Source organism: Heterodontus francisci, chromosome 23 (assembly GCF_036365525.1).
Source record: "Heterodontus francisci isolate sHetFra1 chromosome 23, sHetFra1.hap1, whole genome shotgun sequence".
Taxonomy (NCBI): domain Eukaryota; kingdom Metazoa; phylum Chordata; class Chondrichthyes; order Heterodontiformes; family Heterodontidae; genus Heterodontus; species Heterodontus francisci.
The window spans coordinates 6,172,917-6,190,149 of NC_090393.1; the positions used below are offsets into that span (position 1 = coordinate 6,172,917).

Sequence of the window (17,233 nt, forward strand, 5' to 3'; positions counted from 1 at the left end):
AACCTTCTAAATTCCGGGGAATACCTCTCTAGTTTGTGTAACCCCTAGTTAGTGTAGTAAAGGCCACTGACTTGATGGATCCTGTAGGCTTCGTTTGGTGATGTTACTGACTTGCGTGCCTTGAAAAATATCATAGGGGCATTAAAAAAGATTGTGTACTTTTTTTTTTCCTTTTAATCACTGTTTTGCTTATTTATTTATAAAAGAAAAATGGGAGATGTGGGGGGCAGGGAAAGAACTGTTTGACTGGGCGAGGTGGTTGAAGGCAGGAAGTCAGATGTTGAAATCTCCAGGATTGCGTCTGTCCAGAGTTGGTAACCCAAGGCTGTAGCAACATTTCACTGCTTGTGCACAGAGTGGATCCTAAATGGCTTAGCTATTTAGCCTTCACAGTCATATTGCTTCCAGCGTCTGCACTGCCATTGGGATTGCAGCTTGCAGCTACCAGCCTTGCCACCAGGTTGTACTGCATTATATTTCTTCTCGAAGGAATATGACTGTAAAGCAGGAACTTCAAGCTTCTATGAACATAAGAAATAGGAACAGGAGTAAGCCATTGGCCCTTCCAGCCTGCCTTGTCATTCAATAAAATCATGGCCGATCTTCTCTATCAACTCCCCTTGTCTGCACTGTCCCCATATTCCTTGATTCCCTTAGTATTCAAAAATTTATCTCTCTCTCGAATATAATCAATGACTAAATATCTGCAGTTTTCTAGGTAGAGTGTTCCAAAGATTCACAACTCTTCGAGTGAAGAAATTTCTGCTCATCTCAGTCCTAACTGGCTTGCCCCTTATCCTGAGACTATGATTCCAAATGCTGTAGTGAAATACATGAACACGTTGCGCTAGCTGAGCTTCCATCAAAACTCTTCCTCGTCCTATTATATGGTTAAGATATGTGACAAATTTATGTTTTTCCTTGTTTGGACTGGGGGAGGGTTTGAGCTGTGCTGATCTATCATCACTAGTCCAAAATGTATTAAAACCCACTGAAGTGACAAAAGCGTTCACCGACACTCTAAAGCTGGCTGTATCTCAAGACACTCCCAAGGCTTTCTCAAACTTTCTTGCATTCATTCGTGCTTTTGGCTGTTGGCCAAAATGAACTTCTAATGCTTTAATTAATTAAGAAAGAATGACTTGCATTTAAATAACCATCTCTGGACATTCACAAGCACTTTACACCCCATAAAGTTTTTTATTTGAAGTGCAGTCACTGTTGTAAAGTAGGCACCACAAATATCAAATACATGACCAAACCATTTGTTTTAGGTGTTGGCTGAGGAATAAATGTTGGCTAGAACACTGAGGAGACCCCTCCTGCTCCTCTTCAAAATAGTGTTATGAGATCTTTTACATCCACTTGAGAGGGAAGACTCGGCCTCAGTTTAACCATTCACTGACAAGATGACACCTCTAACAATGGAGCAGTCCTTCCGTACGGCACTGAGTGTGTCAGGCTGGTTTATGTGCTCAGATCCCTGGAGTGGGACTTGAACCCACAGCCTCGTGACTCCGGCGAGAGTGGTACCCCTTTTGCCAGAGCTGAAACAAAATGCTATTTATAGTGTAGTATACAGTTTTTTTTATATAGGTGAGAAACAGTGGACTTAAAGTTGCACATATTGTGCCTACTTGAAGAAATAGCTAGTTAGTTTCAGTAACTGGGTGAGTATACTTTGAATTTTAATCACTGTTGCCCTTTTTTTTTGGAGGTGTGCTGAGTTTGCAAAGTTTGAAATGTGAATGTGATTTTGATGAAAGTCTCTCGTATTTTGGCCAGCACAAACCAACCACTTGTCATTTGCAGCAGCAACTCCGTTTCAGATGACTCAGACTTCTGCCAGTGCACCGGGACAGCCGCAGGCGGTGAACAGCACCATCACCTCTAGCACAGCCAGCCCAACCCTGGGCAGCACAGCAGGCCTGGTCACCCAGCAGGGACAGGCCACTTCCCAGGCCTCGCACTCTGGCCATGCCCAGCAACAGGCCTCCTCCGCTCACACCGCCCCGACAACTAATGTGGTACATCAGAGGCTGGTGCTGACCTCACAGGCCCAGGCACGATTGCCTAGTAAGTGGCCTCACAGATTTTGCCTAATTCTCCCACTTATTACTGTTGCATGATTCACTTATTTCTTGCTGGCAGGGACTGTCCCTCACGAGCAACCAAATTTTCAACCTTTTTTTCAAATTCTCTTTTGCTGCCCTATTTATTGCAAATCTCTCTTTTGGTAAGGGACTAATCCACCTGCTGAGATTTTCTTCAGACAAGTTCTGGCTATGGTTCATGGCTAATGAACAAAAAACTGTCCTCTGCTTCACTTTTGTATGTACGTTGCCTTCTAGCATGTCTTTTCGATATTAAGTACTGACCTGATGATAAATTTATCCTCTGGATAATGCACTGCCTTTACAAAAGCTGCTTAAAACTTTTTTTTTAAAGTAGCAGGTCTTTCTTGAAGAATTGTGTTTGGGACTGCAGAAGTTTCCAGTTTGTAAGCCTTTTTTTTAAACAAAATGTCTCATTAAATTGATTTTGTTTATATAATTCATTGAAAAAAAAATTGCATTTGCTTTTTATTTTGAACAATAAAAGTCAGCTTCAAATAAAATGGGCAGATAATATGAAATAATCCATTTCTAGGTCATATTGATTAGGCATTTCAAAGATTTTGGCGGTAATTTCAAATAATTTTTAATCAGTTGATTTTCTTACTTAAGTTGTATCAAATCCTATTGCAGTATTGATGGAAAATGATACTTTTTTTTAACAATAATTAATCATCTAGATCATTGCCCTGTATTAATGTTGCTGCCTCGTAACCCATAATTGGAACCTAGATCTCTGTTTTCAAGAGTTGGCTGAGGTCACCCCATTTATACTGCAAGAAGTTTTATCAACAGTGGGTTGGGGGTGGGGGAAATAATATCCCCAGCCCCATATCCTGTCCTCACTGTCAACAGTGCTAATGTGTTAAATCAGGCTCCTTTACCCCATTGCCCTTAAATGAAGCTGGGAGAAACAGATTTCCTTTCCACTTTAATAAACTACTCTATACAAGTTTAGAAATCTAACCAAACTAACTGCACCCATTCCATTTATTTATTATACATAAAATCCAGGGTTTATATTCATGGCATTTGCAGTGATTAGAAATAGCTGTCAAAGTTCAGTTTATATCATTGCCTGTTAGGGTTTTGATATTGTTCCCTCCTTCCTGCTAAAGGTAGTAAAATTAACTGGCAGCCTATATGAGACAGATCTGGGAGGAAAATTGTCTCTCAAATGTCTTTTTAAGGGGTGGGAGCACTGATAAGACTGCAGGAGTTTAATAAACTTCAGCAGAGACTCTGCTGGCTCATTTTGCCTTTTCTGTTTGTGGGTACTCTTGCAAAGGCAGTGTAAAAATGCACCTCACTTTCATAACACTGACAATAACAGGGTGTCATTTAAGGTTTTACAGGCAGCTGATTATAACAGACCTGACGCCATCCTCCGATAGCATTCGACGTGGGTGTTGGATTTGAAAGTCTTCGTCATCTCCCATCAACTATATTCATCGAAATCCTTCAAACGCCTCGGTCTAAAGGACATTTGTTTACAGTGTTTGGCTAGCCTGGCTACATGGGAAGCCACAAGTAATATTTCCCAAGTTAACAAGGTTTCTTCAAACTGCAGAAAAAATACATTCATTAAAGAAATTTGGGTCTATCCAAAATTGTTCATGGGGTGGGTATGGGGGATGATGGGGAAAAGGAATAAAGAGAAACCTCATCAGAAGAATGTGCTTTGCTTATATATAACCTAATTCTACCTTTAACTAATTTAGCAAAGCTCTCACTGTGCCAAACAATAGTATGAGTTTTTCAGATTATACACATCGGGAGTATGGTAGCATAGTTGTTATGTTACTGAACTAGTAATCCAGAGGTCTGGACTAATCCAGAGAAAGGAGTTCAAGTCCCTCCACAGCAGCTAGAGAATTTAAATCCAGTTAATTAAATAAGACTGGAATAAAAAGCTGGTATCAGTAATGAAGGATTTTCGTAAAAACCCGTCTGGTTTGCTGATATCCTTTAGGGAAGGAAATCTGCTATCCTTACCCATCTGGCTTGCATGTGACTGCACACCCACAGCAATGTGGTTGATTCTTAACTGCCTCTGAAGTGGCCTGGCAAGCCATTCAGTTGTATTCAAAGAGGTGGCTCAACACCAACTTCTAAAGGGCAATTAGGGAGGGGCCCTAAATGCAAACTTGCCTGCGATGCCCACATTCCATGAAAGAATATGCAAAAAACATAGTCGACAAAGTTTCAAGCGGGGAATGAACCAATATTGCTGTTTTAATTCTTGCCTTCATGAATCATTGCCAGAAAATTCCATTTGAAGATCAGGGTAGGTGTGCGATATCTTTTAATAGATATTCACTGGTTAGCTGGATAATCAATTGCCTGGCCAAATTTTTTTTCAACTTGATCTCACTTTGCTTTTCCTGCATAAACTTCTCTGACACCTTGTTTGTGCACTGTAGATGACCTTGCATGAGTAGAGCTTGGGTGCAGATTTACTAACCGCCAAAAGAGAATGGTCCTAATTCCTTGTTTATAATTGCATTGCACACTGTCCTTCCCTTGCAGGTGGAGAAGTCGTTAGCATCGCCCAGCTTGCCTCCATAGCTGGTGGGCAAGGACGAGGCACCCAGACTAGTCAGCCCGTGACACTGCACTTCCAAGGCAACAAGTTTACCTTGTCTAGCAGTCAGTTGCGGCAGCTCACTGCAGGCCAGCATCTCCAGTTACAAGGTACATCCAGCAGCAAGCAGCGATCATGTATATGGCGTGTCAGTTAAAATATGTATGTTTTGTGTACACGCGCATTTCTTTTCCCCAGATGTAATTTCCTGTTGTTGTGATTTTTGGTCACACTTTTTATGTCCGTGTTTATATTTGGAAATGTCTACGTAATAGGAATTCTCCATGCAGGCAGGTCCTGCATTTGCAGTCTCTGGTTACTAAGCGATGATGTAGCTCCACTGCGTCCTCTGACACACCATGAGCAATGCCAACGGAGGTCATCTAGTTAAAGGTATTGCTATCAGGTGACAACTTCTGGAGATTATTTTCTAAGATGCGAGAGGCTCAGAGCTTCAGCCAACTGCTAATGCAATTTTAAAGCCCTTCTATGCACCAGTCAATATCTGGCCAGATATAATAAGCATTAACTTGTTGCCTGCTCAGAAACAGAAAGTCAACACCCAAAACTAAGTGATTCCAACCCACCACCATGCCCCACCATATTCCTCAAATTATTTATCATTCATTCATGGGATGTTGGCGTCACTGGTGAGGCCAGCATTTATTGCCCATATCTAATTGTCCTCGAGAAGGTGGTGGCTTGCTAGGTCATTTCAGAGGGCTGCATTACATTAATCAACCAGATGGATTTTTAACAACAATCTGGTAGTTACATGGTCACCATTGCTAATACTAGCTTTTTATTCCAGATTTATTTAATAAATTGAATTTAAATTCCCCAGCCGCTTTAGTGGGATTTGAGCACATGGGATGAATTTTACAGCCCCCACCCCCATGCCCGACGCAGGATTGTGGCGGGGGGGGGGTCCGGAAAATGCTTCCGGCGGAGGCCTGCTATGGGCCTCGACGCTGGGAGAGTCTGGCCCGATATTGTCGGTGGTGGCCCCCTCAGCGACGGGTGTAAATTTATTTAAAGAAATGAATTAATTACTTAATTCCGGGGCGATATTGGTGCTGGTGGCTGGCATTCCCGTGCCTTTGGATACCCAACTGGGTATCCAAGGTGGAACACTGGTTGGGGGGCGGGGGTAGTGGGTGGGCGAGGGGGTAATTTTTTTTTTCAGTGCAGTTGGGGGAGTGGGGTCGGATTCATTTCATTGGTCTGGTGGGTCGTGGGAAGGGGTAAAGTTTAAAGTTGCTGAACTTTGGGGGCAGGGGGAAGGTCGGCAGCACAAGGTAAGTGTTTTGGTGGGGGGAGAGGGCAGGTAATTACTTCTATGCTTATTGGGGGTGGGGTGGGAGAGGGTCAGGATCACCTTATGTATTTAAAAAAAAAAATGAGTATTCCTTTAAAAATTTAAATTGCAATGTAGGGCTCAAAGCCCTTTAAAAATGGCGTTGGTACCTGCGCAGTGTCGCCTGACGCCATTGCCGGGGACAGACCACCCGTCCCCTCCTTGTCATCGGGGTGGAGCAGGGACAGTCATGGTCCGCCCCGACGATTTAAATGAGCTGTCGCGTTTAATATTGTGGCTGCGCGACATGCAGCCAGTGCGGGCGGGCCACCATTTTTCACGTTAAATCCAGCACCATGTCTCCAGATCACTAGTCCAGGCCTCCAGATTACTAGTTCTAGTAGCATAACCATTATGCCGCCGTTCCAAAGAATAGAGCTAAGAGCACATAGATGTGTCAGGGCTCCGACCCAGATACTGAAAGCTGCAGTTGTCCAGTCCCACTGGCTGGCTTTGAGAAGGAAAATGATCAGAGATCCTTGTGTGCTGGAAGGATCAGCACTTGTGCTACAACAGACTTAGCAGTCAACTGGAAAGAAATACCTTCTTGGGAGCAAAGGCAGGGGGTGTATACACAAACCTACCCCGTCCAGCTTGTCATCTGACAGAGATAGACACCTCTCCAGATCCAGCATTGTACCCCTAGCCACCCCGGCCTCCACACCCACATTTACCAACAGAGTTTTGGGAAGAGGGAAGATCATTGAATAGTTAAGGTAAAATGTTGCACTGAAGTTGCTGCCAGCTTGCACTATTTCAGTCTGTCCACTGTTGACAATTGACATATCTAATCTGTTCCTCCATAACTTGTTCAGTGTGTGGCACTGGGAGCATACCTGAGATTACTGCCTTTTGAGGTCTTATATTAGAAACAAAACCTCCAACTGTCCCTCCAGACCACTTTCCTACTTTTTCCTATTGGTTCTCAGATGAAGAACAGCTTCCAGCTGCTTTTCTCTCCTTTCAGAAGTTTTTTTTTTCTACACATTCTGTTTTGTCTCTTACTTCAATGCCTGGATGATAAAGTACCTTGTCATCTTACCATCTCTCAGCAGAATTCCCAATATCAGTGCCTGTCAGTCAGCCTCTTGAAGAGGTGGCTGCTTTGATTCTTGACTTGTAAGGAATCAAAACAGCCACCTCAGGTTATCTTGATCAAGACTAAACAAAACAGTTCTACCTTGTCCTGGTCTGGTAACTTTCCTTTTAATTCAGATATAGCGCACAGTTTAGAACACAGCCTGCACTGTCGTAGCCTATAACAAGAGAGGGGAGGGATCGATGAGTGGTTCAGACTTTGATTCATTAATTTATGGATGATGACCAGTCATTTTTGAATATGGCTCAATCTATAACAATTTTAATACCTAACAAACCTCAATAACTGCTAGTGCCTTCTATTTGCCCTCAGCATTAAGTTGATTGGGGTTGAGTTGAACAGTTTGAACGCTTCACAGAAAGACATAGTAGACTAAATAGCTGCAGTACTTAAAGAATTCAAGGAAGAACTGCATCTGTAGAAATTATGTTTAAAAGAACTGTTTTAGCATCTAGATAGGACCTTAGAATTTACATAGTATTTGCAGCACAAACAGGCCAGTCAGCCCAACAGGTTCATGCCAGTGTTTCTGGCCCACATGAGTCTCATCCCATCCTTCTATTCCTTGCTCCCTTGTGTTTATCCAGTCTCTCCTTAAATGCATCTATGCTATTCACCTCAACTACTCCTTGTGGTAGCGAGTTCCACATTCTCACCACTCTCTGGGTGAAGAAGTTTCTCCTGAATTCCATATTGGATTTATGAATGTCTGTCTTGTATTTATGGCCCCTAGTTCTGGACTCGCCCACAATGAAAACATCTTCTGTTCATCATCTACCCTACCAAATGCTTTCATATCTTAAAGATTTCTATCAGGTCACCCCTCACTCTCCAGCCTTCTCTTTTCTTGAGAAAAGAACTCAATATTTTGACGAGAAACATATATTCCATGCTGTTTTGTTCATTGACTGAATCTGCTTAATAGTTTAAAACTAGAATGTAATCTGATAGGAACATAGGAGCAGAGTAGGCCATTCAGCCCATCAAGCCTGCCCCGCCGTTCAGTATGATCATGGCTGATCATCCACTTCAGTGCCTTTTTCCTACACTATCCTCATATCCCCTTATGTCATTTGTATTTAGAAATACAATTCGGGGCGGCGCAGTGGCTAGCACCGCAGCCTCACAGCTCCAGTGACCCGGGTTCGATTCTGGGTACTGCCTGTGTGAAGTTTGCAAGTTCTCCCTGTGACCGCGTGGGTTTCCGCTGGGTGCTCCAGTTTCCTCCCACTGCCAAAGACTTGCAGGTTGATGGGTAAATTGGCCATTGTAAATTGCCCCTAGTATAGGTAGGTGGTAGGAGAATTGTGAGGATGTGGTAGGGAATATGGGATTAATGCAGGATTAGTATAAAATGGGTGCTTGATGGTTGGCACAGACTCGGGCCGAAGGGCCTGTTTCAGTGCTGTATTTCTAAATAAAAATAAATAAATAAAGATAAAATCTGTCAATTTCTGCTTTAACATACTCAATGACTGAGCTTCCACAGCCCTCTGGGGTAGAGAATTCCAAAGATTCACAACCCTCTGAGTAAAGAAATTCCTCCTCATCTCTGTCCTAAGTGGCTTCCCCCTTATTTTGAAATTGTGTCCCCTAACCAGGGGAAACATCTTAGCTGCATCTACCCTGTCTAGCCCTTTAAGTATTTTATAGGTTTCAATGAGATCACCTTTCATTCTTCGAAACTCTAGAGAATACAGGCCCAGGTTCCCCAATCTCTCTTCACAGGGCAGTCCCGCCGTCCCGCCATCCCGGGAATAAGTTTGGTGAACTTTTGTTGCATTCCCTCTATGGCAATAGTATCCTTCCTAAGGTAAGGGGACCGAAACTGCACACAGTTCTCCAAGTGCGATCTAACCAAGGTTCTGTACAATTGAAGCAAGACTTCACTATTGTCATGTTATATTGCTTATTGAGGACTGGGGAGATCCTGTGGAGGCATAGGATAATTACAGCAATTAAAAATAATAAAAAATAATCGATAGGCAGATTTTCTGTTTGCTATCCTGGACATATTAACAAACATTTGCCTAGTTAGTAAAGTTAGTGAAGAAACACTTGAAACGCAAGAGAGTTCAGATTCTGGCTATGAGAATGATCTAAGATACGAGAACAAAACAAATATAGAGTAAAAGAAGGCCCAAATATGCCCTCCAGCCATATAATGGGAGACCACTCTCTGAGGACCCTGCCCCAGAGGCACATAACTGCTTGCAGTGGTTGCTCCGTACTGCACAACTTTACTGCCAGTTCATCTGAAATAAAAATCGGGGTCTCAACATCCAAATAAGAAGGAAAGAAAAGTTTAATTATCCATGGAGAAAGAATCAGATGATGAGAGCTTTCTGCAAGAAAATTCTGATTGTAATAAATTTTGCATTGTGTGACAAAAATCATTTAATTACCCTTTTTTAATTTAAAAACAAAATAACTGCAGGTAATGTCCTCCAAATTGTATCAGCACCGGGGCAACAGATTATGCGTCAACAAAGTCACGCTTTGATGCAAGCACCATCCCAGGGCACTGCAGTCCAAAATGCATCTGCTGCCTCTGGAAACCAGCAAGGAATAGTACCCAGTTCTGTTTCCACCCCTATTTCAACACAGGGTAAGTAACCGAGAGACTGTGTAATTAATATGCTCTGTTCATGCATCAGCATTTGCCACAGGTCATAAATGTTGTTTTCTGTTTTTCAGCATCTTTCCTCACAACCAGAACAGTTAGTAGTTCAGCATCTGGCGAGCAGGGAGCAATCCTAAGGCCGATATCCTCTCTAGGAACTGCTGCGCAGGTAATCACGTTCTTCTGAACAGATTGTAAAAGTCGTCATGTCAGTTCCGAGTATTCATATTAATCTTCCAAGGTCAATATTTTTGCAGTTAGTAGGATTTTGAAAAATTATAAACTGAGCGCCTATGGGAGAACTAGTTTGTCTATCTTTGCATCCATATGATCATCAAAGAAAACCTGTGCACACTTCCTATCAATTTTTTCCATATTTATAATGGTGCTTGTGTAAATTTGTCACGCTGCAATTACACCCTCCTTCCAGTGGAGGCATTTCTGCACCACCACTGGTGGGAGGGTGTAAATGCAGTGTGGACTGTATGACTTCAGGGAAAGAGAATGGCATAGGTTATATAGCTGTTAACATGCATCCCCAATTTTAATGCTTCTGGAGGTAACCTGTTGAGGCTGTAATTACAGCTTGTTCAGTCCTTTTCTGTCACATTTAAGAATCTTGTTTCTGATTTATAGGATTCTATAGAAGAAAAGAAAAAATTTATAAAGGAACGTTTGGACCGGATATTTTTGATAAACGAGAGGCGTTGTTCTGTGGTACCCGTCTATGGTACAGAACTGTTGGGAGTCTGTTTCTTGATTGGTGAATATAGACTTACAAAGCCTAAATCAGCTGTGAACTCCTGGCTTTCCTCTGGTTATGTGAACTGCTGCAACATTCTGCAGTCACCTCGTGACTCCTTTGCTGAGATATCTTGGAAACGGACGGACTCTTTGTCACAGGCAATCCTATCCCCGAATCAGAGGCAAGATAGTATGCAAGACATCATGAAAAGGTAAACACTTTTATTGTGTGATAAGTCATAACGGGTTGGCGGTTAATTTTACAGTAGCATCTTTATATCGCAAATGAAGGTACGAATGAGCATCTAATATATTAGGCCATTAATATCATGAGACATAATTAATTTCAAATCTGTACGGTAATCTAAAGCTGGTGCTTTTTGCATTAATCTGCAGAACCTGATCCAGCTTTTAAATTGTGAGCTGTAGACTCCACCTTAACCTAAAATTGATGTAGCATTGGTCTTATTTCCTGCATCCTGGATAGATCATTTCAGCATTCACAGCTGGTGGTGAAAGCTCATAAAATGTTCAGGATCTAAAGCTAAGGGTGAGTTGTGGGAAGTGCCTATAAGTTAAGGTGTGGCGTTGAAAGTTGTTGAGACTACATCTGCAACATTGCTTCCAGTGTTAAGTCTCCATGTTTAAAACAAGATTTGGAAATATTGGAATTCCACATTCAGGCTGGTTACTAAACTGAGAGAGCTAGTTAATGAGGAAAGATTAGTGAACAAAAGTAAAAACTTGGATCAATGTAGAACCTTTTACATTCTCAGCATGTCTCATAGTGTTGCACAGCCAGTGAATTACTTGTAAAATGCTACCATTTTTGCCACATAAGCAAATGCTGCTGCCAATTTGCACACCGCAAGATTCTCTCCTCCTCACCCCAAACGGCGATGATATGTTAATCTGATTTGGTTGAGAGAGGAGTGTTGACCATGACACTGAGAGAATTCCTGTTCTTCGAGCAGTTCCACGGTATCATTTTAACATCCACTTGAACAGGCTAACTTGGTTTAAGGTTTCATCTGAAAGATGGCACCTCTGACAACGCAGCCATCCTCAGGACTGCATGGAGCCTCAACTCGGATTAAGTTCTCAAGTCCTGGAGTGGAGCTTAAACCTGAACACCTCTGTCTCAGAGAGGGTATTACCACATGGGACTTTACTCTCTGGTGAAGGGGAGAATGAGGAGAGAACTGATATAGCCCTGTGAAATTATCATAGAAATGGTGGCGTTTGGGTCCAGGAAAGTTCTTCTACAATTTGAAGACTTTGAGCACTACGAGGCACAGTTGTGAGAAAATAGGAAGTTTAGGCAATATTTTCTGAGTAATAAGGTGATAGAATTCTGCAGTAAATGAGCAGTGAGGGTGGTGGAGTAGAAAACCATGACAGGATTTAAACAAGGACTGATTGGATTCCAGGATGAAGTGATGCATGTTTATTAGTTCCAGAAGCACAGGAAGGAACCTGATGTGTGGCTTGGAAGGGTAGGCTACATGGGCCAACGGTCTACTCCTGCCCAGAACATTTAATTGAACTATGTGCCATGAATAGCAATAATTGGTCTGGAGGTGGCGTATTCCATAGGAGACCATTGGTGCTGGTGTATTGTGCATGGTCTCTGTACAGCCAGAAGCATCTTGAAAATAGCTGGGTAGAGTGGATGGGAGGGGGTAGGATGTGGGAGTGGGGGTGAAGTTAAATGGAGAACAAGGTTCTATATTTAATGTGAATACAGCATAAACAGATAAAAATATATTGAAGACCTAAAATTATGTCTGGTAGTGTCTGGGATTCTGAAGATTTGGAGAAATTATATTGCTAAACGAGGAGGGAAATGAATGACCTGTAAACTTTTGCAGTTCGCAGTCCTGGTTCAGCAGACAACAACAGCTAGTGTTTATAAATCTAGTTAAATGTCCCAAGGAACTTCACATTTGTGTTATCAGACAAAATTTGACACCAAGCTGAAGAGCTATTAGGACAAATGGCCAAACTCTTGGTCAAAGAGAGAGGTTTTAAGGAGCATATTAAAGGAGGAGAGAGAGGCAGAGAAGTTTAGAGGGAATTCCAGAGCTTGGGGCCAAGGTGGCTTGAGGCATGGCTGCCAATGGTGGAGCGAAAGAAATCGGTTTTGCTCAAGAGGCCAGAATTGGAGAAGTGTAGAGATCTCAGAGGGTTGTTGGGCTTAGAAACATAGAAAATAGGAGCAGGAGTAGGGCATTCTGCCCTTCGAGCCTGCTCTGCCATTCATTATGATCATGGCTGATCATCCAACTCAATAGCCTGTTTTGGCTTTTGCCCCATACCCATTGATCCCTTTAGACCCGAGAGCTATATCTAACTCCTTTTTGAAAACATTCAATGTTTTGGCCTCAACTGCTTTCTGTGGTAGCGAATTCCACAGGCTCACCACTCTCTGGGTGAAGAAATTTCTCCTCATCTCAGTCCTGAAAGGTTTACCCCGTATCCTTAGATTGTGACCCCTGGTTCTGGACTCCCCCACCATCAGGAAGATCCTTAGTGCATCTACCCAGTCAAGTCCTGTCAGAATTTTACAAGTTTCTATGAGATCCCCCCTCGCTCTTCTGAACTCCAGCGAATATAATCCTAACTGACTCAATCTCTCCTCAACTGTCCGGTCCCACCAGCCCAGGAATCAGTCTGGTAAACCTTCGCTGCACTCCCTCTATAGCAAGAACATCCTACCTCCGATAAGGAGACCAAAACGGCACACAATATTCCAGGTATGGCCTCACCAAGGCCCTGTATAATTGCAGCAAGACATCCCTGCTCGAATCTTCTCGCTGTGAAGGCCAACGTACCATTTGCCTTTTTTTACCGCCTGTTGCACCTGCATGCTTACCTTCAGCGACTGGTGTACGAGAACACCCAGATCTCGCTGCATATTCCCTTCTCTCAGTTTATAGCCATTCAGATACTAATCTGCCTTCCTGTTTTTGCTACCAATGTGGATAACCTCACATTTATCCACATTATATTGCATCTGCCATGCATTAGTCCACTCATTCAACTTGTCCAAATCACCCTGAAGTCTCTCTGCATCCTCCGCACAACTCGCTCTCCCACCCAGTTTTGTATCATCTGCAAATTTGGAGATATTACATTTAGTTCCCTCATCTAAATCATTAATGTATATTGTGAATAGCTGGGGTCTTAGCACCGATCCCTGCGGTACCACACAAGTCACAGCCTGCCATTCAGAGAAAGACCCATTTACCCCTATTCTTTGTTTCCTGTCCGCCAACCAATTTTCTGTCCATCGCAATCCACTACCCCAATCCCATGCGCTTTAATTTTACATCTCTTATGTGGGACTTTGTCGAAAGCCTTCTGAAAGTCCAAATAAACCACATCCACTGGCTTCCCCTCATCAACTCTACTGGTTATTTATTATTTATTTATTTATTTAGAGATACAGCACTGAAACAGGCCCTTCAGCCCACCGAATTCCAGCAGATTTGTCAAGCATTATTTCCCTTTCATAAATCCATGCTGACTCTGTCCGATGCTACCACTGTTCTCCAAGTGCTCTGCTATAAAATGTTTGATAATGGACTCTAAAATTTTCCCCACTACCGACATCAGTCTGACTGGTTTATAATTCCCTGTTTTTTTCTCTACCTCCCTTTTTAAAAGGTGGGGTTACATTAGCTACCTTCCAATCTGTAGGAACTGTTCCAGAGTCTGTAGAATCTTGGAAGATGACCACCAATGCATCCGCTATTTCTAGGGCCACTTCCTTAAGTATTCTGGGATGCATACCATCAGGCCTTGGTGATTTATCGGCCTTCAATCCTATCAATTTCCCCAATACCATTTCTCTACTAATACTGATTTCTTTCAGTTCCTCTCTCTCACTAAGCCCTGTGTTCCCCAATATTTCTGGCATGATATTTTTGTCCTCCTTTGTGAAGACAGAACCAAAGTATGCATTTAGTTGGTCAGCCATTTCTTTATTCCCCATAATAAATTCCCGTTTCTGACTGTAAGGGACTACATTTGTCTTCACCAATCTTTTTCTCTTCACATACCTATAGAAACTTTTACAGTCAGTTTTTATGTTCCCTGCAAGCTTACTCTCGTACCCTATTTTCCCCTTCTTAATCAATCCCTTGATCCTCCTTTGCTTGAGGTGGTTACAGAGTTACAGGACTGAGTGAAGCCATGGAGGGATTTGAATACAATGATGGTTAACCCTTTAACGATGGTTAACCCTATAACGATGTACAAAGCTTTACAAGTGACATTCTGTGAAGGTATTTGGTTTGGTATCGGACATGTAGGAGAAGCTGCAGTACTTTGTAAATTCTTGCTGCAAATACGAGTGGTGTGATGTAAAGGCTAGAAAAGTCTTGTATTGCTGCTCCAGTCATAATCAGGGAGAAGACTTGACACCCTGGCCATATTTCTCCAATCTTGGAAGGAATCATAATTTAACTTTCCATTGTTTTGTTGTTTACAGATTTGTAGAAAGCAAGTAATCCAGGTAAAAATCACAGCCAAGACTCAAGAAGCAGCTGCAGTAGGAAGAAAGGGAGAAGGAAATTGCATTTGTATCTAGCCTGCATCCTGTACAAAGGATGTCCTAAAGTTCTTCACTGCCAAAGAATTACTTTTGAAGTGTAGTTTGTTAGGTAGGCAAACACAGGAAGCCATTTTGCCACAGGAAGGTCCCACAAACAGAAAATGAGATAAATGACTAGTGAACCGGTATTGTTTAAGGAATGAATGTTGGACAGGATACCATGCAAATGTCTCTTCTTCAAAGGAAAAGTGCCATGAGATCTGTTTTATGTCCACCTGAACAGGCAGACAGGGTCTTTCTTTAATATATCATACATCCAACAGTACAGCACCCCCTCAGCACTGTGCTGGAGGGTCACCCTACTATTTAGTGTGATATGTGCAGCATCATAGCTGCAAATATAAACGTGTATTAAAGCTGAAAAGTGTCCACTTTAATTGTTAACTGTTGGCAAGGTATGATCTTGTATCTGATGGTATATTTCCTGAATGTATACACAGGCCATAAGAACTGAAGTTGAATTTCATTGAACAAATTCTCTGTCTAGTGTGTTATTTTGTAGTTTTACTATGGCATTTTCATTCAAAACCGTCTCAATCAATGTCTCTATTTCAAATGCGACACAATATAGGTCTGAAGTTAAATTTGCTTTAATTCTCATTTAGGTTAGTCTCACTTTTTGCATTGAAACTTTTTGCACTAAAAATGTTGTGCCTTTTTCACAGGGTTCACTGTGTTGTTCCAAATGTACTGGCTCCTCCACCAATTCTGTACACGTTTAACCCTCCGCCTTCCTACGTGCACCGCATGCGGCTGTTTAAATCTAATCTTAAAAAGGAGCTGGCTCCGTACTCCCAACAGTTGCAGCAGGTTACGTCGACGGCAATGCTACAGTTAACTGACCCGAGGCTTGTACAGTTTGACTCAGGTCAGTAAAGTAGATGTATTGGATTGAACCTGCCTCCACCACACACTCAGGCAATGCATTCCAAATCCTAACCACTCGCTGCCGAAGAAGTTTTTCCTCGTCGTTTTTGCTTCTTTTGCCAATCACTTTAAATCTGTGTCCTCTTGTTCTCGATCCTTTCATGATGGTGAACGGTTTTTATTTTTTATTTATTTATTTAGAGATACAGCGCTGAAACAGGCCCTTCGGCCCACCAAGTCTGTGCCGACCATCAACCACCCATTTATACTAATCCCACATGATCTATACTAGGAGCAATTTATAATGGCCAATTTACCTATCAACCTGCAATTCTTTGGTGGTGGGAGGAAACCAGAGTACCCAGCGAAAACCCACACAGACACAGGGAGAACTTGCAAACTTCACACAGGCAGTACCCAGAATTGAACTCTGGTCGCTGGAGCTGTGAGGCTGCGGTGCTAACCACTGCGCCACTGTGCCAGTTGTACAGAACTTTGGTCAGAGCCCATCTAGAGACTGTGTTCAGTTTTCGGCATCTGCCTGCTTCTCTCTTGCAAGAGAGACAGAAATATAGTTAGCTCGCAATGAATAGGGAGCCTCAGTGTCCTCCATTACACAACAGTGGATGACAAACTGCAAGGTGTTGCAAATATCACCTGCTACATCCTGGAATGAGCCAGATACATAAAATATATAAAATTATAACATTTACATCAGACACCGGTTTCTCCCAATCTACTCTGTGCAGACCCCTCATGATTTTGAATACCTCTATCAAATCTCCTCTCAGCCTTCTCTTCTCCAAAGAAAACAGTCCCAAATTCTCCAATCTGTCTTCATACCTGAAATTCCTGATCCCTGGAACCATTCTGGTGAATCTTTTCTGTACTCTCTCTAATGCCTTCACATGTTTCGTAAAGTGCGGCGCTGAGAACTGGATGCATTCAAAAGGGAATTTAGACTGTTATCTGAAAAGGAAGAATGTGCAGGGATATGAGGAGAAGACTGGGGAATGGCATTAGGTGAATTGCTCATTCAGAGAGCTAGTGCAGACATGATGGGCCGAATGGCCTCCTGCTGCACTGTAATAATTCTGTGATTTGTCACTTCTACAATGCAATGATTTGTTGTAAAGGTAGTGACATTCCTCTGGCGTTTGAGTGGAGATAACATTCCATGCCATGCTGTGTACTTTGCCAAAGCGTTACCCATTTGTTTTCTTTCTG

General features: G+C 42.4%; 1 protein-coding gene across 13 annotated transcripts in view; it reads left to right on the plus strand.

Annotated features, from left to right (window-relative positions):
- Nucleotides 1-17,233, plus strand: part of ep400 (E1A binding protein p400) — a 164,455-nt gene that overhangs the window by 86,476 nt on the left and 60,746 nt on the right. For 11 of the 13 annotated variants that reach the window (XM_068054601.1, XM_068054607.1, XM_068054605.1 and 8 more), the window contains 6 exons: nucleotides 1,786-2,076; nucleotides 4,644-4,808; nucleotides 9,592-9,762; nucleotides 9,852-9,946; nucleotides 10,414-10,733; nucleotides 15,805-16,007. In XM_068054601.1, coding sequence (XP_067910702.1) covers nucleotides 1,786-2,076; nucleotides 4,644-4,808; nucleotides 9,592-9,762; nucleotides 9,852-9,946; nucleotides 10,414-10,733; nucleotides 15,805-16,007 — 1,245 coding nt within the window. The remainder of the gene's footprint in view (nucleotides 1-1,785; nucleotides 2,077-4,643; nucleotides 4,809-9,591; nucleotides 9,763-9,851; nucleotides 9,947-10,413; nucleotides 10,734-15,804; nucleotides 16,008-17,233) is intronic. The other 2 variants (XM_068054603.1, XM_068054604.1) reach the window with 2 other exon arrangements.